Consider the following 24,324-nt stretch of genomic DNA (forward strand, 5'->3'; position numbering starts at 1 on the left):
GGGACTACAAGAGGAGAGGATAGGCCCTTTATAAGGGGAAGGGGATTGTGGTGTTGCTGTTGAGTCCTATCATAGACCGAGATCTCGTCCGTATTTTATCCGGTTGCCCTCCGAGTTACATCACTCCCGTGTGCTCTTGCATAGAAGTCCAGCAGCCTCTTCTACCGAACCTAGTGGAGGTCAATTTTGCCTAATTTGATCAAGACGACACACAGCTGGACACATTGTTGTGAAAAGGTTGTTTGAGAACAGGACCAAGCTACTGTTGTGAGGCATACACCTAGCAAGACTGTGCCCTCCAGTTTCCAGTTCAATAAAGTAATTATGACGAGCCAAACATTCAAATTGAACTCCGGCCAGGAGATGCCCGCCATAGGCTACGGTAAGTAACAGGACCCCCTAATGTGCCCCTCTATGTATATGTCATTCCCCTTCATGGAAGGATTCTGCGCGCAGCATAAGCTTCTGACATTCTACCAGGCACGTGGCAGGGCGAGCCGGGCAAGGTCAAGGCCGGAGTAGCTTACGCTCTGAAGATTGGCTATAAGCTGGTTGACTGCGCTTATTGCTACGGCAATGAGGAGGAGGTCGGCCAAGGCCTGAAGGAGGCTTTCGAGTCTGGGATCAAGCGTGAGGATATCTTTGTCGTCACCAAGATCTGGGCTACCTACACAACTCGTGTGGAGCTGGGTCTGGAAAAGAGTCTGAAGAACCTCGGGCTGGACTATGTCGACCTTCTTCTTGTGGTAAGTGGGCAACTCGTGAGGTTTTCAATGCATATACTTACATCGTTCAGCACTGGCCGGTTTTGGCGAACCCTGAGGGTAATGAAATGCTTGCCCTTCATGCAGAATGTGAAAGTTTTGAAATTGACAGTGTTAATAGGTAACGATGACAAATTTCCTAAGCTCCCCGATGGTTCGCGAGACATGATCCGGAGTCACAACCATGTGGACACCTGGAAACAGATGGAAGCCGTCTTGGAGACCGGCAAGACAAAGGCTATTGGTGTTTCTAACGTAAGCCGGACCACGCCCTCTACTATTCGAAGAGATCCTGCTAAACCAGCCATAGTACAGCAAGAGATACCTTGAGCAGCTCATTCCGGTTGCCAAGGTGCTTCCCGCCGTGAACCAGATTGAGAACCATCCTGCCCTACCCCAGCAGGAGATCGTTGATCTTTGCAACGAGAAGGGTATTCACATCATGGCTTATAGCCCTCTTGGCAGCACAGGCAGCCCTCTCACGAAAGTGGACGCCGTTACCAAGATCTCCCAAAAGCACAACACCAAGCCGACAACTGTTCTTCTTAGCTATCACGGTCCGTATGCCCCTTTGCCTCATATTAAGCTCGTGTTTACTAAAATTTGCCAAGTTGCTCGAGGTAGCACTGTGCTGGCCAAGTCTGTTACGCCAGAGAGAATCAAGGAGAACTTCGAGATAGTCAAGCTGGACGATGAGGATATGAAGCTACTCAACGACTACTCAGATAAGTTGACAAAGGAGGGCAAGCTGATGCGCTTCGTCTACCCGCCATTTGGCATTGACTTTGGTTTCCCGGACAAGTCATGACTACCAAGTAGTCCTCATCGCGTTTCCCGGATATAGACATAGACCTTGTTAGTAAAAGCACAATAGAAAAGCTCCTGGACAAATCATCAATTCTATCGCCACATATCATATAACGGCCTATAGAAAATGCAAACTTTTCCTATTCAGGTTGTAAATCTACCACCACGTTTGTGACTTGGCCCTCTTGGCGTTGAGTAATTCCTACATGTTCACCATAACCTTCAAAACTAGATTGCCTTTATCATCTTTCACCTTCGCAGCCATATCAAAAGCTTGCGGTATGTTATCCAATCCCTCATACCGCTGTGTGATGAGCTTCTCAACAGGTGGCAGTAGTGGGTTCTTGCTCGACAACAGGTCAATCACTTCTCGATATGTGTTTGCATATCTGAAGACACCGACGAGATCCACCTCCCTGAGCGCAGCGGCCGACACAGGCAATGTTTGAATGGGGGTACCCATTCCAATGATCATGATTTTCCCTCCGGGTCCCGTCGCCTGTGATTGTCAGCAGCTACTTCTATACGATCGAGCTACAACTTACATATATCGAAGCCTGCATGCATGATTCAACTCCAGTGCACTCGTATGTCGCGGTCACCTCGCCGACAGGTTGACCATTTACCTTGGCTGTCTTCACGAGTTCGGCTACTTCTTTGGCGAATTCTAGCTTTTCCTCGATAGTGGATGGCCGTTTCATGGGGACTACAACCGAGGCGTCTGCAAACCCATTCGCCACAGCAAAGTCGACGCGGTCTTGGTTGATGTCTGCAATAACAACAGTCTTTGCTTTTCGTACTTTGCTGATTGCTGCAGTCAGTAGACCAACAGCCCCAGCTCCGAATACTAGCACGGTTGACCCATCCGGCAGCTTAGCTCTGTCAGCCGCGTGCATGGCGACGGAAAGGGGTTCGACTAGAGCTCCGTATTCGAGTGACACATTGTCAGGCAATCTCATCTTCGGGTTAGTACAACACCTTATATTGTTTTCAGAAATTGGGACATACTTGTGACACCATTTCGCTGGGTGGATGATCCGATCTTGAAGTGTGCCTTGAGCATGAGGATATGCCTTTGCAGAACTCCTGAACTTCATCTCCTTGCAGATATTATACCTGCCCTCCTGACATAGTGCGCAGTCTCCACAAGGCAAGCCGACTTCAAGAGCGACTTTATCGCCCTCTTTCAGGGACGTTACCCCGGAGCCTACCGCCGTGACTACACCTGCAGACTCATGACCTAGCGTCATAGGTTCCCGGACAAGAATGTCTCCATTGCGATAGTGATTGAAGTAATGTAGGTCTGAGCCACACAGTCCGGTGGCTTTCACTGCAACTTCCACCTCGCTAGCTGCTAGAGGCGGTAGTGACCGTTCCTCCTGTTCACGTCGTTAGACAAACTTGAAAGCTGACACTAACTTAGGTGGTTTAGCAACTTACAACGCGCAAGTCCCGGGCTCCATAGAGCACTGAGGCTCTCACACTCGTGCTAGCCATTGTGGATGATTGTGTAAGGAATAGAAAGTTAGGTAAGTGCGAGAAGGTCTTCCCAAGATCAAAACTCTGCTGGGGGGGGGGGAATGCGATATTCCGTGTTAGTGGTGAAAGACTTGGAATGCAATGCACATGAAAAGTAGTGTCTTGAAGCCCAAACCTCGCCTTCACCAATTGGCGCGAGGAGATACGTGTGACATCCAATCGATTCAGAATGAAGCTCCGATGTCGACTAGAGCTCCACGACTCCCCCGGTTAGGAGGCGTCCACGGGGCCGAGTCAAGATCACACGGTCCACTCCACTCCAAACTGTGGGGTGCTCCAGTGGTCTTACATCGGAGCCGGCTATTTGTTTTACTTGCTGCGCATTCTTTTGTTTTGTGACATTGAATTCGACTCTTGTGGCATACGAAGAGTCTAATTGACACCGCAATGGGAGTCAAGCTCTATATTTTGCCACCTTTGCCACTGCAAAGCTTTCACACGATCCGGTCAAAAGGTGAAGTAAAGAAGCCAGTTCGGCATGCATTGAAGGCTTTTCCGTTCCCAATGACGCTGTAAACCCCCACTTCCAGGCTGAAAGAAGAAGCCGAAGCGTGCTGTGTGGCCCCCCCACTGCTCCAGCTTCCGGGTCACTCTCGCCGATTCCCGCCCAAATTGGAACTATCTCTATACGGGGGACGGCATCTAGTCCGTCTTCGGCTCTCTCCCAAATCGCGCCCGAGTTTTGCCCAACGGTATCTTGAAAATCGTGATAGTCTGGAGACAATTTGATATTACGGGGTTTAATCCTCGCTGCAAGATAGCTCACATTTATACGTTCTGAGCCGGACCGTTCATCTCCAGACTCCAATCTACAAGTAATACCAAAAACATGGCTTCGCCCGCCTTCTCCCTCGAAGGCCAATCCGTCCTCCTCACAGGTGGCACAAGGGGCATTGGGCAAGCAATTGCCATTGGATTGGCCGAAGCCGGTGCAGACCTTCTCTTGGTTCAGGTATAGAACGCAATGTATCAATTGTTTGACCAGATAATGCTGACAGGGCATGCAGCGAGACACATCAAATACTGCCACACTCAAAGCGGTAGAAGCCCTAGGGAGGAAGGCGACCATCTACACAGCTGATCTGAGCTCGCAAGAGGATGTCGCCAAGTTGGTGCCGAAGGTGCTTGCCGATGGCCATCAGATCCGCGTATTAGTGAATTGCGCAGGCGTCCAGAGGAGGCATCCTTCTGAAAAGTTCCCCGATAGCGACTTCAATGAGGTTTGTCGATCTCCCAGTTACCATGTTGGAAAACCCCAAGCTCAACCGAAGCATAGGTCATACAAGTCAACCTGAACTCCGTATTCAGCATCTGCCGCGACGTAGGCGCACACATGCTGAACCTAGAGCCCTCACCCGTGACCGGCAGGAAAGGAAGCATCATCAACTACGCCTCGCTGCTCTCCTTCCAGGGCGGATTCACCGTACCGGCATACGCAGCTTCCAAGGGCGCCGTAGCTCAGATCACCAAGAGCTTCGCGAACGAGTGGACCTCCAAAGGCATTACAGTGAATGCCATTGCTCCTGGCTACATTGAGACCGAGATGAACACGGCTCTCCTGAACGACCCCAAGCGGCTGGCCAGTATAAGCGAGCGCATCCCCGCTGGGAGATGGGGCACGCCGGAAGACTTCAAGGGGCCGACGGTGTTTCTGGCGAGTAAGGCGAGTGCGTACGTGAGCGGGCATGTCATGGTGGTAGACGGCGGATGGATGGGAAGGTAAAGGGACATGCGTGAAAAGTAGGATAGTGTATCATTGGTAAGTCACCGAAAGCTTTGGCAATTGACTCTTGTCATGTTATTTCTCAAAACTGATTCAATCCTTGCGGGGCCAAAAGTTAGACTTGAAGACTAAAATATGACTATTTAATGCTCATACAGACGACATCACTTGTTCCATCCATGGATAGACGGATGAGTTTGCCATCGGATATCCCATGTGAAGAGCGCCGCTGAAAAAGCGAGCTTCCTTTGGTGTACCATACTCGAACAGCATCATTGAGTCCTCGATAGGCATGAGACCGTCAAGAGTCCCCTAGTCTGATCAGCAAGGTGAATTTATCCATGAGATATACCAAATTGCTTACATTGATGAGCAGAAGCCTGCAGGACGGCTTCTGGATGACCCCTGTCTCAAGAAGTGAGAACTTCTTCTGCACGCCGTCCTTATAATCCTCGACAGAGTCATATCCATGCTTCATGGCCATAGCCGGAGTCAGTCTGAAAAGCGTCAGCATCGCCGGCGAGTGAGTTGGGACAATCCAGGACTCACTGGAACGGATACTCATGGCCATCGGCAAAGTCCAACCATTCTGGATCAAAGAAGTGATGGCATCCTGCCCCCTGAGCAATCGATCCGATCAGCCTCTCCTTATGCGTGTGCGCAATACGGATGGCATAGTATCCTCCCGAGCTCAAACCCCAAACCATCACATGGGTCATGTCGAAAATCCCAATATGCTGCATCCAGTCCAACAGGCTACTCCAAAGTCGGTCGGGGCTCTCTGGATCCGCCGAATCCGCAGGGCAGTCTGCCGTGCCGGGAATCTCAACGACTACGCTGCCCCAGCCACGATCCAAGAACTCGTTGCACCGCACGGTGTTGTCCGGACGATAGCCATCCAGCCCCGTCATGAGAACCACAACGGGACACGGTGTGCCGTTCTCGGCAGTGGCGGCGGGCACGCGGACGTACACGGGGATCGACTCGCGATCGCGACCTGCGCGATGGATATGCGGCACAATGACCTCCTCGACGGGCTCGGCCCATGAGCGGCCGGCCTTCATGTACACCTCCTTCTGGGCCTCCCATGCCCGCCACTTGACCGGGCAGCTGATCTCCGGATAGGCGGTGATGTATGGGAAACGGGCAATGCGGTACACGGTGCAGGCGCGCAGATACAAATCTGAGGCTGTTGTCGAATCGCCTGCCTGCATGGCCTCGTCGCCCTTTGAAGTGAGCTCTTCGGCGATGGGAAAGAATGCTTGTGTATACTCAATTGATGTGCCATCATTGATTTCGTTCTGGAGCGTTCATCGGTCAGTGCCCTACGTGGCTCTCAGGGGCAAGGGATGGCTCCTACTTCGATCAAGTGCTTGAAGATAGGCTCAAAGTCCTCATATTTCCCATCGTGGAATGGGTAAACGCTTTTTGTACACTGCATGAAGAAAGATATGTGTTAATATAAATTCGTGTCATTGATCTATAGAGAAAGTATATGGCCATAAAGCTCATAATACAGGTTTCACTCACGGGGAATTTCCACTTGGTCTCCCATAGTGCCTTGATGCCATCATGATGCGGCATCCGGCGCTCAAACGCTTCCGTCCCCATCAGCCAGCTCCGCCTCTCCTTGGGCTCGTCGAAGATCTTGTGCGGCGACATCGTGAACGGCTTCTTAGGAGGCTACGCGGACGACCTTGTGTTTTGTAAATCGGGGAAGTGAGCCAGTCTGCGAACCACTTCGAACAACCTGATGTCTCTGCCGGCGCACTAATAAACGCGGGGAGTCGTCTGGAACTGCTTTGTTGCGAACTCTGAAGATGTACGAATTAGATTTGTAGCAAGCCAAGGCAATATGCCGGTCAGGGGCGTGTAAGTCGTTCTCACTGTGAACGGAGCAGAGCAATGCGTAGCCTCAGTACAGAAGCCTCGAAATTCTCCTCGAAACCCATTTCAATTGTCCGGAAGCCAACTTCTTATATATGAGGACTAATCCAATATTCGAAAGACAGTATGATTCGATTGCCGTTTGCTAAGCAAGGGGGGGCTCTCCGGAGCGCCGATGTTCAAATTTGGGGGAATCCGGAGAGGGTGGTTATGCGGGGGATCGCAGATTGGCATGCCGCCGTTGATCAAGGCGCCTCCTCCCACTTCAGACGCGGGAAAGGAACCACGGGGAGATTTATATACTTGTGCATGAGTTACTCAGGTATAAGACATGTAAGCCTTGCATGTCTGCATTGGTCTGCAACGAGGACGTCCGATGGGGCTCCAGGGACGCCCCTGACGACAGAGGTGACAGTTTGCATATTAGGCGTTGATTCAGAAGCTGTTGTGTTGCATGCCATTGGATAGTTGGTTTTTATAGAGTCAGCAATAGAAATGTAAGTTCTGAGCTCATCTCTACGGGTTGGAGGCTTTGGTCAGAGTTGACGCGGTCTACGTTGGCTATCTGACGTGCGCTTCAACCAGAACCCTAGCAATTGCCTGTTATCAGTCAGACGGAGCTCTGCGATACAGGAGGTGAAAGTCCAGCCAGAATACCTGCCATGTAGATGCATGCTCAAGGTTCTGCTGGTCTCACATCATATTCGGAGACCGTCCCGGAAGCCGAAGCCCCATGATAGTGGGAGGGCATGCATAAGGCGAAACTCGAACTTCACGACCAGAGTTCTGATTTGTAGTGTCCTCGATGCTGAACATGATATTACAACCGCTCTCTAACATATATGTTTGCTTTTGTTTGTTCTGCGCATACGGAGAAAGTACTCCGTTATAGGCACCATGAAGCATAGCTTGCGAAAGTGCTTCTCTAGATACTCGTTCCTAACACATCCATGCAGCGTATATCATCCCAAAAATAATCCCAATGCCCTATATCCTGTGCGCCTTCCTTTCAAGCATTATAGCTTTTGTTCTGTACAAGACCTCGTATCAGTCTGTGTCGCGACATCCGCATAGTGTACACTCTTGGTTTCAGTGGGATTTACTCTTGTCTCCCTCATAATAGTGTGCCATCTCAAGACCGGCCCTCCGGAAGCCGCACTTGACGTAGAAGCCCTCGTTCGCCTCGCTGCAGTCCAGGATCGTCTTGTAGCATCCGACCTGCTCGGCAATGTAGTCGAGAGCCTGGATGATGCGCAGGCCCAGCTTCTTTCCTTGCTGGTCCTTGGCGACGGCGATATCTTCGATGTGGCCGACAAGGCCGAGATTGTGGATGCTGTGAGAACGCATTGTCAGCAATCGCTCACTGCTCAGGAAGGACCTCATCCCCTCCTGCGTGCAAAGGTTTGAGATTGGTAAACGTACAATTTGCGCTCGACAATCAGGGCGCCAGTGCCCACGACCTTGGTGCCGCTGGCGTCCTCAATGACGAGGATGTAGTAGCCACCATCCTGCCTCGATATCCAGTCGTATCTCTCCTGGAACTGTGCCTCGCTGATCTCGCCTACGGTGGTCAGGACGCGGAGGCAGTCGAGGTAGCCTGAGTTGTAGTCGGATCGCCGTAATGCGCGCACCTTGTAGCCCTCTGGAAGTACAGAAGCCACATGAGGGGCAACGAGGTCGTCGCCGAAGAGGCCAGCTTCGACCACTGTCATTGTGATGCTCGGGAGTTCTTGTCGAATGGGTTATGGGCGAGGTGGAAGGAGGAAGGTTGGTAGGTCGCTCGTCTGATGTAGCTGGTTGCTTGTTCCTTGTTAGGCGGGCGACAAACGATTTGCCGCACGGAGGACAAAGAGCTTTTGGCGTAAACGAGTGACTTGGCGATATGAACGATGCAAAAACAAGCTGGAGTTGTTCCAACAATGGAATCAATTGACCTGGTTGAATTGAGTGATTTGGGGGGATCTTGAAGCTGAAAAGACCAGCTCAGCCTGTTTTGAACCAGGCGAGGCCGGCCCCGACGATGCAATACCTAGCAACGGCAGCCGATCCCCTGGATACGACCTATTTTTGGGAGCGCTTCGCTGCAGGACCCAAGGGCCCCTACCCAGGTACGGCCAAGGTACGGGGCACGCTAAACAGCTCAGCCTCACTAAGGTGTTGATTTGAATCAATGCCCACTAACGTTAATGTTTAGGCTAGGCATTTCGAGCTGAGGGGACACGGCGCTCGTGTATCTTCTCTATTCCCTCAAAATTGCCTATTTAGACAACATTTCCCCTGGTCAAATTGATTGGTTTGGAGGAGACCTGGAAGCTGAAAAGACCGGCTCAGCCTGTTGTGGACCAGGCGAGCCCCGGCTCCCGGACGATGCAATGGCAACGGCAGCCGATCCCATGGGTACGACCTACCTAGACGGGTGGGGGGCCAATTGACTTTATGTAATCAGTATGGTGTAAGGCTGTTTGTGAAATACTATATGCTAGAATAGTTGTCTCTAACATACCGATTTGAATGTGAGATAATATCCTATATCTTGAACGTTGGAGGCTTAAGGCTTTTATCTATCTAGCTTCTTCTTTTCTCTTTAACTGTAAATATTTGCAATCAAGCCTAGATATTAGGGCTATCTCGCCTATGCTTTGCTTTGACGATCTATCAGACAGACGCCACTATATGGTCAGATCTAGCGTAGGTATGATAGCCCGTAGTGTTATTTTTTTAGGTTGTTTAGCTGGCTTAGTTTACGATAGCAGAGGTTCCATCCAGTATTTTATGACAACAATCCTAGAAGTATGTCGGGATAGTAGCAAGAGGGGTTCATCCTTGTCCTTAGACACTGTCTACTCTGTCCTATGCTCGATGCTGTGTTTGCGGTGGAGGATGGTCAACATCTTCTTACGCTTTGGGTTCGTTCTCTTGGATCTCTCTGGATGCGTTGTACGCTGCTCGAAGAATCGCTTCGCACTTGGCTGCTTGTCGCCAGCCAAAGAGGGCAGCTCGCAACCCCGCGCGTTTGCTTCAACCTTTCCGAGAATGTCCCTCAAAGATTGATTACGTAGAACAGGCTTCAGCTGGGTCCCAGGTTCATTGGTGGCCTAGTCAGCTCCTTGTCGTCCCTCGACAAGATGCATTCAATGTCCGCGTAGCCGCCTAATCCAAGTGTAAGTTCTGTACCACCACACGAGATCTTCTGGCATAGCCTTCCTTGGTCTCGGAATTACCCTCAGTGGTGACTCCACTGATGAAGCACCATCTCAACCACCCACTCGGCATCGTACCTCTGCGGGAAGATGTTGAGCAGCTCCTTGTAGTAACCACAAGTCCAGTCGGCAGCTCGAAACGGTCTGACCAGCTCGAGGTACTCCGGATAGAACCCCGCCAGCTCCCAGTCAAGAACCGCCACGACGCCGACGCCCGGCCGCACCATGATGTTGATGGCGTGCAGGTCGCCGTGTGTCAGCACGATCGCATGGTCTCCCCGAAGTTGCGTGCGAATCATATCCCGCACACTCGCGTCTCCAACCAGGTCCGAGACGAGGAAGTCATTGTACGCGGCCTCGTTGGCAAAAGGCCCGCCCTCGAGGTAGAACATTCGCGAGTCGACGGCAGGGCGACCGCCGAAAGAGCAGATGATGCCGTCGGAGCTCTTGACAGCGCGCAGCTGGGTGATGTAGTCGCGCAGCTGCTGCACCACCAGGGCCTGATCCTCGATAGAGAGAGACTTGTCCCAGGCCTCACGGAGCCTCTCGCCTTCGATAAACTCCATGGTGAGATGCTTCTCGCCGGCGTCGTAGACGCGCGGCACAGGGATGGTGGTGTGCTCGGCGATGAAGCGCATGGCTTCCACTTCGGCCGGGCGAATCCCACGGAGGTGAAACTTGGTCACCTTAGTATGGCAGGCGTGCTTGACTATCCAGCAGCGTATCTTCTCGTAGATTACCTCCCCACCGGCATCGAGCAACTGCCTCGCAAACGGGTGCGAGTCGGCCAAGGGGGTTGGTCGAGGTGGTGAGTCCGGCGCAGGTCTCCCCTGAGCTCGCAGCTTCTCTCGGATCATCCTCCGGACGCGGCGCACACTTCCATCAGGATCTTGGTCATTGACTGTCGCGCCGTTTATTGTTCTTCGCTCGGTGGCGGGAGTACCAGCCACGGCCGCCTGCGATGCGTGACCACCACCTTCGCCCCCGGCTCCAAGGGCGTCTTTGCTTCCAGACATACCGACTAACTAAAGGACGATACCCGGAAAGTGATGATCGCCCTTGAGATGGATGAGATTGCTACATCGAAATTGAGGTCAACATGAGTGATGACTGAAGGGATGAGGCAGCTAACACGGCCGGGGGGAAATCATTCTTCAGATTAGGATTGGATGAGATAGGTAGGTTGGCCTCCAGACGCTGCTAATTGTGGCGGTAAATCAGCGCTGTTAGAGTTTCGCTCTGAAGTACGGTAATCCCCAAGTCCATTCAAGCTGCTGGAACCCATGTGCCGCTTGCTCAAGTGAGGCGCATAGCTTTCCGTAGGGCCCATCAGTTCCCTTTTCATCCTCGTTCCGATATTCTCGACTGGTACCATTTGGAATTCCGATGCACAAACAGACCCGACCATGATGTCATGCCTCATAAGGTGTCTTTTCTTCGCTGTCTCCGTGCTGCCATCGGCAGGTCAGCTGCCTCCTCGAGACCGGCAGGCAGTCTCTCCCATGAACAAGCCGTTCGCACCATCGGAGGAACTCTACAACGAGGATTCTGACGACGATGGTATGGCGATGCGCATCCAGTCTAGCGACTCATATCTGGGGCCTCATATGGGCGAACAACGTCAACCTCCGAACGAAACCATTGTGATCGTCGGAGCGGGTTCAATTGGACTGTCTACCGCTTATAATCTTGCCCTTTCTGCCAGAGATGCGGCCAAATCGAGGAACATAATTGTACTTGATTCGACATCAAACCCTTTTGGGGCAACTTCGGGGACATGCACGGGCTGTTTACACTATGAGTTCCGTGAGCCCGAAGGCGACAGGTTAGTCGAGCTAGGGCAATACTCGTTTGAGCTCTGGGAGGCACTTTCAACGGACGAAAAGTTCAGGAGTGCAGTAGGTTATAGGGACCACTCCTTCTTTGAAATCAGTCCTGGCACCGGACAAGGCTTGAACGAACTTCCGGATTGGTTTCGAATTGATTCGGCGTGGAAGATTGATGATAAAGTGCTTCACAGCCCTAGTGCAATGGTGTGAGTCTTGATGTTGGACCTCCATATTGTGTATACTCTAAGATTTACAGGAATCCGAAAGGCGTTGGGGCTTGGCTAGCTTCTGAATGTCGCCGCCTTGGAGTTGATATCAGACTCTCCTCAACCGTGACCTCTGTGGACTTGACTTCGCACAACACAATTCAATCTGTTCAGTACGAGACAGACGGAAATCTCAAGCGGGTGTATTGTCAGTCACTGGTGGTCGCCGCTGGGCCCTGGACCCCTACTATGTTTCACAAGTTATTCCCAAAATCACCGATCAGCCTCAAGTCTGCATTAAATGCCGGCGATTGGATCTTGTTCCGCAACCCATTCCCTTTGACAAAGAAATCTATCGCATTCATCGCGTTAGACGACATCGTCGACGAGAAGCTTGAGTTTACGGGGCGCAATGATGGCACTATCTGGCTGATTGGGAGAAAGGACTCCAATGCAACTCTTCCCCCGTTAGGCAAAGTTGCTAGTCCAAATGGCGCCATGATAAACGAGCTTATTGACCGTGCGAAGCGACACCTCAGTTTTGTAGATGGGGAAGTAGGTCAAGACGGTGCGACATTGGAGATCATAGACAAAGGACGTGCTATCAGGCCAGCAACAAACTCTTTACTCCCTATCATATCCTCCGTTAAGGCTGAAGACTTGTCTGACGATGTTGGTTCAAGTTCGGACTCGAGCGGTGTTTTTGTGTCTTGTGGCCATGGCTCTTATGGATTGACTCTCGGCATGGGCACTGGCAAGATTCTGAGTCAACTTGTTCTCGGCGAGGAAACGGATATTGACATCTCGTTGTTTGATATTACTCGAGACAAGAAAACCTAAGAATACAGGAGGGACTAGCCGCTCGTTTGTCCTCACATTATCCTCATTATGACCTGACAGATTCTTTCCGATATCGAACCCACCGTCTATTCACCCTTCAAGCAGAGAACTGTATATCCCATGGAAAATCATCTCCGATGCGTTACATATTCCTGAGAGCTACCGTCCACAGCCCTCTGCTTTCTCATTATGCGTGACTACCTTCTCAAGGAGGCTAGAGGATAGCTTGCAAGACAAGTGGTGAGTTGAGACAAATGGCCGCTGATCTTCAGACGGCCGTTGTAGTTTCGTTCAGCTACATTGGTCGATAGAGAGCACGAAACGTAACACTGTATCATTTCAATCTTGTGGTGTTCCCCGGTCCGGCCTGCGTGGGGGTGTTGATCAATCTCCTCTGGCAGAGATGCGCCAGCATTCGATGCAGGCTAGATCACATGTGCCATTTGGATGCTGATAGCGAAAGGCGTTCTTGATCTTGCACGATAGTGCTGGGAACAAAGCATGACTTCAAGCATTGTTCCCGCCGACCGAATGCTGATAACTTCTCTAGAACTCCAAGTCCTACCATACCATTCTTAACGTTACAGCTTCCAGCGACCAAGGGTCGAGAATATACTCGACTTTCTCAGGCCAATCCTCCATCCATTGAAAGTCCACAAAACATGACGTATACTCCCAATAGCTAAGATACCAACCTGCCATTTCCCAGTCCACAATCGTGCTAACCCTAAATCGCCTTTCCGTAAAGCCTTCTGCCGGAAGCTCTTCTATCAGTATATTCTTCCGATGCAGATCTACATACGTGAATATGCTTCGATAGCCATTGAGCGCCACTAGAAGATATCGAGCGAAGAACTCCAACATCCACCCACGTCTTTGATTACTCTCCTAAATCAGTTGGGATCATAAGGCGAAAGCTAGGTCCAAATCTTCCTCTTTCTCAAAGGGTCCGATGATTTTTGGCTCTATTTCCCGCCAAAGAAAGAAGCAATGTTTCAATAGACCCCTGGTTACGTTGCCGAAAAATCCTTAGGTTATAATAGAGCGCATCGCGTCCTAGATACTCTTCAGTTGCCCCAATATCGAGATTTTCTCATTTTCGGAAAGATCAGCCCAAAGGCCATCAAGATCTCTGCCTAATTTGAATTCTATAACAAGATAGAGCTTTCTATCCTCACGGTACATTACGTATAGTCGTGGCGTAGGGATAGACAGATATTCCTCAAGGAAGAGGAGTGCAAAGCCCTCATTTTCCAGCATGTGGGTACCATACTTGACTATGAAACGCTCTCTAACGACCACGATACGTCCAAATCTAGGATCACGAATGGTAGGAAGACTTCCAGTAGCCGCTTCAATTTCGGTCGACGTTGGCAGTGGACCGGGCAGCTGACCTGGATCCCGGAAGTAGGGGAGTGTATGAGGAGATAGCATTGCGTCTGTACAAGAAACCCGTTTATCTACTATTACAATTATATATATCTTTATATAGCTTTCTATAGGGTATGAAGGCTTTATGGTGGGGTATATCTAATGAAAACAATGATTTTGGCAGACTTCGCCGCCTGTACCCGCCACGTTGGGGCTGCTTGAATTCTGAGTAGTGGCGGCTTTTCTGCCGGTGCGTCATGCAGGGCTGCATCAATCACATGCTTGAAGACCTACCACCCGTCAAGTGACAGACAGACACGCGAACCGCGCGTCGTTCCTGATTGTATCTCTCTAGCATTTAATGCAGTACAGTATAAGGCAATACATATTCTTAAATTATAGCCTTCTTTGTTTGTTAAGAAGATGAAATCCTGGTGATTTGACCGTTTTTGCCACTCCCTCACATGCGCGTTTCTTTCAGCAACACTAAATCGTTGTACGATGCCAGTATCTCGAAGAAGACAGCTTGAATTCCCAACGCCTCCAAGTAACGAGGTGGTACAACCGGACATCTGTCTCCGCGTTCCGTGCTCCGTCACTCAAGATGGAGCTCGACAAGCAGGACGAAAAGACTTTGCCGGATGACTTAGAAGCCAAGAATGGAGAGCTCATCATTCCGGCTCCAGGTCGCACTCTTTTGCCAAATCCGATAGCACAGGCAGTTAGTCTAGCAACCCGATCCACCGGCTTCGCTCTCAAGGTCGGTACTGCCATCGGAGGTTTCGGATTCGGCGCCGCGAAAGTCACGACTCTGTCCAGTCTCGAGGTCGGCCGAAGCATACTCGAGGGTATTATAAGCCGCGCAGGCAGAGATGTAATTGCGAGGTCGAACTCAGACTTGGCCAGGCAGGATGCAGAGACTGTCTTGGAACGCAGTTTGGAGAACCTCCACTATACCATGACCCAGGTCGTCTTCTGGACCTCGACCGGTTTCCGACTGACCGAAGATGCGCTGTACCATATCACCGACATGTCACGGCTGACCTTGAACTTCCTCGACTCGTTCCTCGGCTCCACCGAGTCCTCGAGAGCTATTGCGAGCATTATCACCCTGATACGCCGCGAGTTCAACAACCCCGCCACTGGTCAGCCGGGGGAGAAGGTTGGTGTCGTCGATCTGCTCTTGGGTCTGACTGGATTGGCACTTATACAAGGTTGGGCTTGGAGACTCATCGAGGAGGAGAACCGTCGACTCGGCGTTGAAGAGGTCATCTGGGATGTTGTTGTCTTGAGCGACGGTCAAAGAGTTGATGTTCATGAAGACAGTCTGTACGGTGTTCATAGCGGAGCCTATCAGTCCGAGGACGGCATGCACAGCTCAGTCACCTCGAGCAACGTGGTTGGGATGATACAACGCCACGGTATCATCGATGACCCGGAAGACGACGATGGACTGCCCGAGATTCGACTGAAGCGTCAGCTTATGCAGACACTCCCAGCCGACGCAAAGGTCTCCATATCGACTGAGACTTCTATCACCAAAACTATCACCGTTGATGTCGCAGGGACCCAGCCACGGCGTCTACTTCCTCCACCCGGAGTAGAGCTTGTAGAGCAGACTGAACTTAAATCGCCAGATCAACGACCCGGTCAAGCCTCCTCAGCTCTAGGCACGGATGCAACCCCCCTCCCGGTATATCGGGTCGTCTATCGCATCAACAAGAACAGTCTAAGGAGTACTGATGTTGAACGGGGCCCTGAGGACCAAGATGTCCCTCGATTTGTCGAGCAAATCGATGACACTGATGAAGACACAGCCGTTGATGCTGATGTGGCGGTTCTGGACGATGACTTGGAAGAGCTTCCTCCCCCTCTCCCACCCAAGTCAGCTACAACGCTCCATGGAGTGTCGTCCCTTGAGCAGCTGGAACGCGCTGGAACAAGGGGATCCAATACGCTCAGCCGAGATGATGCCGATATCCCTCTGCCAGGCCCATCATCGCCCCGATCAGATACTCCGATTCCTTCCCACATCCCACTTCCTAAGGCCAACCCAGAGAACTCAGCAAACCAAAAGCGACCACGATTGCCTCTTTCGTCCCCATCGTCATCAAGCAGTATCGATAGTCCCCGCAAGCGCCAACAATCCATGACGAAGCTACTGCCTAAGAAGGCAAAAACGGAGACCACGCCTTCTTCCAAGCCAGCTGACAAGAAGGGAGGGTTCAGAAATGCTTTGAGGAAAGGCGCAGGTCCGGCCTTTTCGAGCTTTGTGCACAAAGATAGCAGTAGCTCGTTGCCAACGCTAGCACAAGGCAAGCGAAAAGAATCCTCGGGTGGCGCAACAAGTCCTACTAATAGTCGCAACGTTCCCCAAGTTCATCAAACAAAGACCTCCACGGCTAGAGCTCAGTTGGCAGCCCCTATCCGAGACTCTTCTCTGGTACCAAAGCGTGAGGCGCCGAGGCGCCCTCAGGGGAACCCACCCAATTACTTGACAGCCAGAACTCTTGCAGAGTATGAACCTGGCGGGCCATTTCCTCGAAGCCCGTCGAGGGCTAGCTATTTGTCTATACATGAAAGACGGCGAGATTCTATCGTCTCGCAGACTGATACCTACTCAATACATTCTGTCGAGACCCAACGCCCTGTTTCACCAACGTACCTCAGAGCAGAGGTTCGGGCCCAAAGTTCGATGACCAAGTCTAGGTCAGAGAGGGACATTCAAGAAAAAAAGCCTCCATCACCGCTGAAAAATCATCGACGAGCATTATCGCATGCCTATTCCCCAAGTATCTATACACTCAAGACCAACGACTCGCAATATTCAATAGTGCCTTACTACCAGCGGTCTGCCTTCAACGATGCAGAGGCACTCAACACACTGCGAAAAACTGGAACACTTGAAGGAATGTTTCCCAATTCACATCTCATCCGAAACATAACACGATACATTCTCTTCTCTTCAGCATCTTATGGTTCCAGCTTCCTTAGATTCATGGGTATATCCAAAGCAATGCCCACGCTGAAAACTTTAGACGATACCCACCACGAAGTGCGATCATTTGCTCACCATACCGAATTAGAGACTCACAGTATCCTCCTTGCGTCATTTGCCGACCCTCAGGGCGGAAGCGGCTCCACTGGGTCTACTGATACCGGAATGCCTCTCCTCCACTTTGTTTCCCTTGACGATGAGTCGAAAGCCGTGGTTCTGACCTGTCGGGGCACTTGGGGGTTCGAAGACGTCCTTACGGATATGACTTGCGATTATGATGATCTCATATGGCGAGGGAAATCCTACAAGGTCCACAAGGGGGTACATGCGTCAGCACGACGTCTACTATATGGTGGAAGCAGCCGAGTTCTGGTCACTATCAAAGCAGCCCTCGAAGAGAATCCTGAATACGGGCTTGTGCTCACTGGTCATTCGCTAGGCGGCTCTGTAGCTGCTCTACTGGGCGTGATGCTCTCTGAGCCTGCCCTAGACACTCCCAATTTCGTGACATCCGACGAGCCTCACGCTCCGCTTTTGTCGGACGGGAGGCAATCGGAGACGGATTCTCAAATCAGTCTACCCCCAGGGCGACCAATTCATGTCTATGCCTACGGACCTCCAGCCACAATGTCAGCCACTCTCCGCAAAGCCACCCGAGGATTGATCACCAGCGTCATTCAGGGGAACGACCTCGTTCCTTTCCTGTCGCTCGGCGTGCTCCATGACTTCCAGGCAGTAGCGCTCGCCTTCAAGTCAGACAACGACGCCGCCAAGCAAGAGACCCGCCAGCGAGTATGGACAGCGTTCCAGGCAGCCCTCGCAGACAAATGGTACAACTCGCCATCGGCAAAGTCATCGCCGGACAAGGACGAGCAATGGGCCTTCGCCGCGTACAAGACGCTGCGCGCCAGCATGATGAGCGAGAAGCTCATGCCGCCGGGCGAGGTGTTCGTGGTCGAGACGACGAGCGTGCTGCGGCGGGACGCGTTCATGCGCTCGGCGGAGGACCACCTCGGCCGTCCGGCGAAGCGGATCGTGCTGAAGTATGTCAAGGATGTCGAGGCTCGCTTCCGGGAGGTGAGGTTTGGCACGAGCATGTTGACGGACCATGCGCCGCCGAAGTATGAGGCTGCTTTGAAAGGTCTCAAGCTTGGTGTTGTGGAATCGGGGCAATGATGGAAGGACGTAATGAGCGCAGTATATACCCCCAATAGACTGATAATCTGCAACCATTTATTACATACTGTGTAACTAAAGACTCGTTATACATGGAAATCATTATCATATCGTTCACTAAACACGAGTTGATGGTTCAAGAGCGAGAATGCCACCCTTATTGTACTCAAAGCTGGAAGTTTGTGGTTCGAGATGAACGCTCTGCGGTATCTCCTGCGTGGTAACCCCCTCCATGCCAGCCGCGACGAGACACAAGGCTGGCGTCTCGTATGCCGTCGCTCATCCACCTTCGTGGCCGCATTCAACGCTAAAGATGCCACTGCCGCCGCTTCTCGTCCCGGTCAGGATAAGAAGGTCTCTTCGCAACCATCGCCGCCAGACCCCATCGCTCCAGCAGTTACATTCTGGCTACATGCCGGAGACATGCCACAGAACATCAAGCACGCCATAGCTGACTATACGCATCCCGACCAGAGCATGCTCTATCCTTACCTCGTCGTCGTCCTACATGACGACTCTACAAACCTCGATACAGCCGGCGCCGCACGCCACCATGACCTTCAGGCAGGCGTGATCCGCGGCCTTCGGGACCGTCTTGCGCTACGGACCTACGCCGACCGGAAGGATGGGAACGGCAAGTTGAAGAAGGCCGCCATCTACATCTTCGCCGCATTACTCACGCCGCGCGAGTTTGAGATATGGAGCTTCTGCCTCGACGGCGACGAGACGGACCCTGTTTCTATTCCTGTCCCCAAACGCAACCTTTTCGATGATCAAGGTGACAGTGGCTCTAGCAGGTACGACATGTCTGCTCGTACATTCTCGAACCTCCCAAGCGCCGCCAGCGACGTCACAAACTCTTCAGCCCCCTCCTCCGTCCAACGCCGCAACCCAGGCCAGCCATCCAGCCACGCCCGCCCGCCCTCCACATCCTGCCGCCGCAGCCGCAGTCGTGTCCGAAACGACGCTCGCCACGGCGAGGACAAAGAGGCTGCCGACAGCAGGGCCGACGGCCGCGCTGCGTCTGGCTCCACGCACAGATTCGTGGCTGCGCGGCTGGCGCGCGGCAACCACGTCAACGAAGCGGGCGCCAACCTCCCGACGCTGGTAGCCTGGCTGAATACGATTCATTTCTGGGCGGCGACGACGCATGGGCCCGCGGTGGCGGAGGATTTGGAGGCGTGTGTGAAAGAGGATAGGGAGGATATGGAGGACCACGTCTGGAAGATGACGAGTTGAGTCCTCATATTGAGGGCGGATGGGACGGCGGGAAGAAGTTGAGGGAGCGTAGAGGACTGGTGATGTGTGCCTTGGATGTTGAGCTAGCGGCTAATCGGGCAGATACGGGCAATCGCTCTTCGAACTACAGCAGGAGGGAGGGTTCCTGGGAGCAAGGTCATTTGCGGATTGTATGGAGACCATATCCCGGACAGTCAACGATTGCGAGTGGATGCGAAGATGCGGCCGAGCCTGTATATATGCGTCGAGCACCAGAGCCCGTAATTTGGGCGGAGCATCCACTCAGACGCGGAACTTCTGAACAGACTTCTCTGAAAGTTGTGCTTCACCCTCATTTTCTCGACACAAATAGAAGGGCCTTTTACCGACGTGTTTCCCTGACTACATCTCGGTCTTAAATAAGCAACTTAAATGGGTATATACGTGTCAAGCTGTGAACTAGGATTGATTCTAACAGTGTCCTTTCCTGCTAGCAAACAAATTGGATATCAAGTTCGAAGAACGTTGGTTCACTGGAGGCTAAGAGGCCTCCTGGTTAAACCACGTAAACCAGTCGAAACTAGGATCATTAAAAGAATCGTCCGTCAAAGAGAGTTGACCTTCCATAGCGTCTGGTTCGGCTTCTGACGTGATAGTATTGATGGTCAAAGCGGGCGTCATGAGTGCCCTTGGGCTTGCGTATTGAGGTGGTTGCTGTCTTTCTAGTCTTTGAGAATCTGGAACCCATTGAAAGGGAACATTTTGGGTCAATATATCCTTTTCTAGATTATCATTTAAAGACATACATCAGACAAATTTCGTATGCGGTTTACCGAGAACATGGTTACCTTGGCAAAAAGCATCATTCTTATACACTTGACAAATCTTTTAGTTATATAAATCAGGAATAGTATTCAGAACTGAATTGTTGAAAGCTGATTCTTTTTGCATAGACGAGGATTTTGACACGATTGAGTCTAGACACAGGGGAAAGAAAACTCAGTAGCGGTTAACTGCCCGTCTAGGGATTTATGGCTCTGGGTACATCGAGGAAATCAGCTTGCCGACTAGAAAACCGAGGCGGCGGTTAGACAGTCATTAAAAAGTGGACAAAAGAAAACGGAATTCTCGTGCTTGAAACACGTGTTGGGCAGTATCTGTGTGTTGCCGCCATTATCTCTACTATCACTAACATCTTACATCGCTAGCCACTGAAACTTTCTATTGCACCCGTCTTGAAGTGCCACTCGTAAATCCCTACCCCTGATATCCGAGCCATCTCAACCCTCACTTATTTAGGCTTCTCGGGCACAATCTTACCGTCCTTGTCGTAAAAGATCTCTTTGACCTTCACTGACCGCAAGTGGTCGACACCCTTGCTTAGCTCACAGTCATGGTGGAAGAGCCACCAGCGACCTTGAAATTCGACAATGGAGTGGTGCGTTGTCCACCCCAGCACAGGCTCGAGGATGCGTCCGCCATACGTGAAAGGGCCGGTAGGGCTCGTCCCTGTCGCGTAGCAGAGGTAGTGCGTATCGCCAGTCGAGTAGCTGAAGTAGTACAACCCGTTGCGCTTATGGCACCACGCCGCCTCGAAGAAGCGGCGGTCGTGGTCGTCAGCCAGGATCTTGGCGCCCGTGTCCGGGTCCAGGATCGCAATCTCCTGCACCTCCGAGGCGAGCGAGTGCATGTCCGCCGACAGCTTGGCCACGCGTGGGCCCAGAGCATAGACGCCCTCGCCGCTCGGCTCCTTGGGACCCGTCCATGAGGCATCGAAGATGTCGTTGCCTTGCTGGTAGCATTGTAGCTGGCCTCCCCACAGACCGCCGAAGTAGAGGTATGCCTCGTTGTCATCGTCGACTAGCACGGCAGGGTCGATTGAGTACGACCCCTGGATATAGTCGTCGTCCGGCTTGAAAGGCCCTTCGGGTCGATCTCCAACGGCCACGCCGATGCGGAAGATGCCCTTCTTATCACGGGCGGGAAAGACCAGATAGTATTTACCGTCCTTGAAGGCCGCGTCGGGTGCCCACAGCTGCTTGGACACCCAGGGGACGTCCTCCATGCGCAGCACAACGCCATGGTCTGTCACCGGGGCGGCAGGGTCCAGCGACTCGGTGCTGAAGACATGGTAGTCGGCCATGTCGTACTGGTCGCCATTGTCGTTGAACTTGATGTCCGTCTCGCGGTCGTGCGACGGGTAGATGTACACCTTTCCCTCAAAGACGTGTGCGGACGGGTCGGCCGTGTAGATGTTGGTGATGAGGGGCGCCATGGTGGCGGTGGTGAGCTCCAAGCCGCAACAGATAGGGGGGGTGAAGTGGGGTGAGGAGCGCTGCGGGGTAGCTTCTGATCGCTGTGGGGTAGGCGGTCTCAGGGTCTTCTTGATGTCCTTGCTGACTCGCGTTGTTGAAGCTGTTCACGACGTCAGGATTTTAGATGGCTACATGAATGAATAGCTGGAGGAATCGTACGGACGGACAGCGGATATATACCAATTCCCCTCACTCGAACGACGAACGGGCTCATGATCACCTCAAGAAGGGATTCGTCGTGGAGAGGCAGTTCCGCCGAGATGGAAAACGGAACGGGCTTCCAATTTACCCCCATTTAACCGGAGAAGGCTGATCGCTGCATCGATGGAGAATAAGACTAACACATTACTAGCCCAAACATGAGCTTCCCGATGCTTGTCTAATGTCCTGGTTCTTTGCGTCCTTGCGGATCAGCGGCTTGCATTGGAGGCTATCTCCTGATACCCGACTCTGGGATTGGAACGGCTCGGTGCCCATGCCCATGCCCATGGCATCGGCTTTCCCGCCGCCCAGCTTTCCATCCCGATCATGACACTTCTGCCGACTCTACAACGTCAAGTGCCTGCAGAGCTTGCGCTAGCTCGTTTCGCCAAGGCCGCGTTTAAAGAGCCTCGGTTTCGTGGGGTTCAACTTGAAATGGACTCGATGCAAGACTCCAATCGCAGTCTTCGATGTTGAGACTGCGAAATTGGTGGACACTTGGATAACGGGCTTGTTGTCCCAGATGCCGACTGCCAAGCTGAGGATGCCATGGCCAACAGCAGACCGTCTCCACGAATCATTCAAAGAGTCCTGGCAATGAGAGGCTGTCAGTCAGCAAGGCTGACATCCATCAACGCCATTTGCATTTTGACAACGCCAAATGGGAACTGCCTACTTGAGGTTTACAATCCGTTCCATCGTCCCCTCTTTATCTCGAGCCTGGCGTATTGTTAGGCCGTCTTATTGTTGCAATCTCCAAGTGGACGATCACTTCAGCCCCCAAGCCACGTCCAGATTATGGACCGTGTCTTTGCTCAACTGCCAGTCCTTCTTTCAGCTGTGCGCCACCTCATGCAAGAACAGCCCCGCGGGCAATTTCCATTGGGCTCTGCATCTTGAAGGCTGCAGCACGGGAATGAATTGGCACACAATATTGCAGACTGACAGGCATAATGAATATCGACAAGGCTCTAAGCTCCTGGCCTGATCGTCCTATGCCAGACGAGGCCGGTGAAGAGTTGGGGGAGGTAGGTGATCTCCTCGCGTCTTCTCTTACTTTCCAGTCCTCTCTAGGATACTGAGCTTGCAACGAAGCTCTGTCAAGCTCTCGATCTACCCATTTTAATTCCTCTTTGTGATTTCGTTCATCGTCGCCAGTCATGGTCGCCGCTCCAGCGCTCACGCCGCCACCAACGCTGCCAGCGCCCGTTGCGGCAGCCATTGCACCGCGCCAGACAACAGACTTTGGCTACGGCTATACCTATGACTTGTCATCGTACACCTACGGCTACGGCGCGAGCTGCGTCCAAGGGTTTTACAGCTGCGACAATGGCTACTTGAAATGCTTTACGAGTGCATTGCTATCAGCGACGGACATCTCTGCTACCCAGTCGTGCGCCTGTCGGTATGGCTTTGACTACGTTGACTGTGTGTTCTCGGATCTGAGCAAGTCTGGTTGCTATGGCTATGATACCTCATCAAGTAAGATGGCCGTCACGGGTATCCACGACATTGCTTGTCTAATGTATCATAGGTTATTGGGCGGACTTTGAGAGATCGTGGTTCATCTCGGAGTGCGGCTCGATACCCGCCAGCGTCCAGGCAAAGATTCCTCCTCCGTGAGCAGCATCATCTCCCATATATAATATGAGCAAAGCTAACCGCAGAACAGGACATCTGTTTCCCTCGAGTTCGCGTAGGTTCTCAAAGATCAATGCCCTCTATGCCACTATACTAACATTGGGTTCAAGTACTGTTACGATCGTGACAGCCACCGGGTCCATCACTCCAACCAGCCACGTCGACCAACCAATCTACAAAGGCACCGGCTCACTGCTGGCCGGCGACTGCAGCACAGCCGACTTTACGCTCGTTGACGAGGGCAGCACAGTGTACTGGGCCGGGTTTGTCGGCTGCGTCAGTGACCGGCCCGAGTGTTGTCCATGGACAGTTGCCAATAGCGGACCTGGAGGCAATGATCCTCATGGCAATGCACCCGCGACCACCACTGGCAATGGCGCATCACCGACCGGGAATACTAATGATGTTGCCTACCCTCAACCTGCGGACTCGGACCAGGCAGTGCTGAAGCGTTGCGCGGACGATTACATCTCATATTCAGGGGGTTGTTGCCCAAAGTCTGTGTTCCTCCCATTGAATATTGATGTCTTTACTTCTTATCCTTATATTGGTACTGACTGTCCAATCCAGTGGCTACTACCCCTTTACGCGCGCCGTCGGTGGTCAAAC

The 24,324-nt window shown here is 52.2% G+C and overlaps 9 protein-coding genes across 9 annotated transcripts; 5 read left to right on the forward strand and 4 right to left on the reverse strand.

The window, feature by feature from the left end:
- Positions 1-363: 363 nt before the first annotated feature.
- Positions 364-1,572, forward strand: UCRPA7_7443 (putative d-galacturonic acid reductase protein; the record flags this gene model as incomplete). Its single annotated transcript, XM_007919974.1, has 6 exons — positions 364-382; positions 481-746; positions 797-824; positions 886-1,019; positions 1,075-1,321; positions 1,376-1,572. The coding sequence occupies 6 exons, from the start codon at positions 364-366 to the stop codon at positions 1,570-1,572; spliced, it is 891 nt and encodes a 296-aa protein (XP_007918165.1).
- Positions 1,573-4,443: 2,871 nt separating this feature from the next.
- UCRPA7_7444 (putative 2-deoxy-d-gluconate 3-dehydrogenase protein) lies at positions 4,444-5,020 on the forward strand (the record flags this gene model as incomplete). The annotated part of the gene is made up of 2 exons (XM_007919975.1): positions 4,444-4,768; positions 4,992-5,020. The coding sequence occupies 2 exons, from the start codon at positions 4,444-4,446 to the stop codon at positions 5,018-5,020; spliced, it is 354 nt and encodes a 117-aa protein (XP_007918166.1).
- A 114-nt stretch (positions 5,021-5,134) lies between these two features.
- Positions 5,135-6,274, reverse strand: UCRPA7_7445 (putative pigment biosynthesis protein ayg1 protein; the record flags this gene model as incomplete). The annotated part of the gene is made up of 3 exons (XM_007919976.1): positions 5,135-5,330; positions 5,383-6,134; positions 6,194-6,274. 3 exons carry the CDS (start codon positions 6,272-6,274, stop codon positions 5,135-5,137), a joined length of 1,029 nt encoding a protein of 342 aa, XP_007918167.1.
- Positions 6,275-7,809: 1,535 nt separating this feature from the next.
- On the reverse strand, positions 7,810-8,432 carry UCRPA7_7446 (putative glucosamine 6-phosphate n-acetyltransferase protein; the record flags this gene model as incomplete). Its single annotated transcript, XM_007919977.1, has 2 exons — positions 7,810-8,053; positions 8,143-8,432. 2 exons carry the CDS (start codon positions 8,430-8,432, stop codon positions 7,810-7,812), a joined length of 534 nt encoding a protein of 177 aa, XP_007918168.1.
- Positions 8,433-9,943: 1,511 nt separating this feature from the next.
- UCRPA7_7447 (putative kinase-like protein) lies at positions 9,944-10,936 on the reverse strand (the record flags this gene model as incomplete). The annotated part of the gene is made up of 1 exon (XM_007919978.1): positions 9,944-10,936. One exon carries the CDS (start codon positions 10,934-10,936, stop codon positions 9,944-9,946), a length of 993 nt encoding a protein of 330 aa, XP_007918169.1.
- Positions 10,937-14,770: 3,834 nt separating this feature from the next.
- UCRPA7_7448 (putative lipase protein) lies at positions 14,771-16,293 on the forward strand (the record flags this gene model as incomplete). The annotated part of the gene is made up of 2 exons (XM_007919979.1): positions 14,771-16,050; positions 16,224-16,293. The coding sequence occupies 2 exons, from the start codon at positions 14,771-14,773 to the stop codon at positions 16,291-16,293; spliced, it is 1,350 nt and encodes a 449-aa protein (XP_007918170.1).
- A 1,498-nt stretch (positions 16,294-17,791) lies between these two features.
- UCRPA7_7449 (putative lipase protein) lies at positions 17,792-18,340 on the forward strand (the record flags this gene model as incomplete). The annotated part of the gene is made up of 1 exon (XM_007919980.1): positions 17,792-18,340. One exon carries the CDS (start codon positions 17,792-17,794, stop codon positions 18,338-18,340), a length of 549 nt encoding a protein of 182 aa, XP_007918171.1.
- Positions 18,341-18,532: 192 nt separating this feature from the next.
- On the forward strand, positions 18,533-19,579 carry UCRPA7_7450 (hypothetical protein; the record flags this gene model as incomplete). Its single annotated transcript, XM_007919981.1, has 1 exon — positions 18,533-19,579. The coding sequence occupies one exon, from the start codon at positions 18,533-18,535 to the stop codon at positions 19,577-19,579; it is 1,047 nt and encodes a 348-aa protein (XP_007918172.1).
- A 1,270-nt stretch (positions 19,580-20,849) lies between these two features.
- On the reverse strand, positions 20,850-21,833 carry UCRPA7_7451 (putative xylosidase arabinosidase protein; the record flags this gene model as incomplete). The annotated part of the gene is made up of 1 exon (XM_007919982.1): positions 20,850-21,833. The coding sequence occupies one exon, from the start codon at positions 21,831-21,833 to the stop codon at positions 20,850-20,852; it is 984 nt and encodes a 327-aa protein (XP_007918173.1).
- Positions 21,834-24,324: the final 2,491 nt, after the last annotated feature.

This window comes from Phaeoacremonium minimum (assembly GCF_000392275.1).
Source record: "Phaeoacremonium minimum UCRPA7 unplaced genomic scaffold PA7_03_scaffold_527, whole genome shotgun sequence".
Taxonomy (NCBI): Eukaryota; Fungi; Ascomycota; class Sordariomycetes; order Togniniales; family Togniniaceae; genus Phaeoacremonium; species Phaeoacremonium minimum.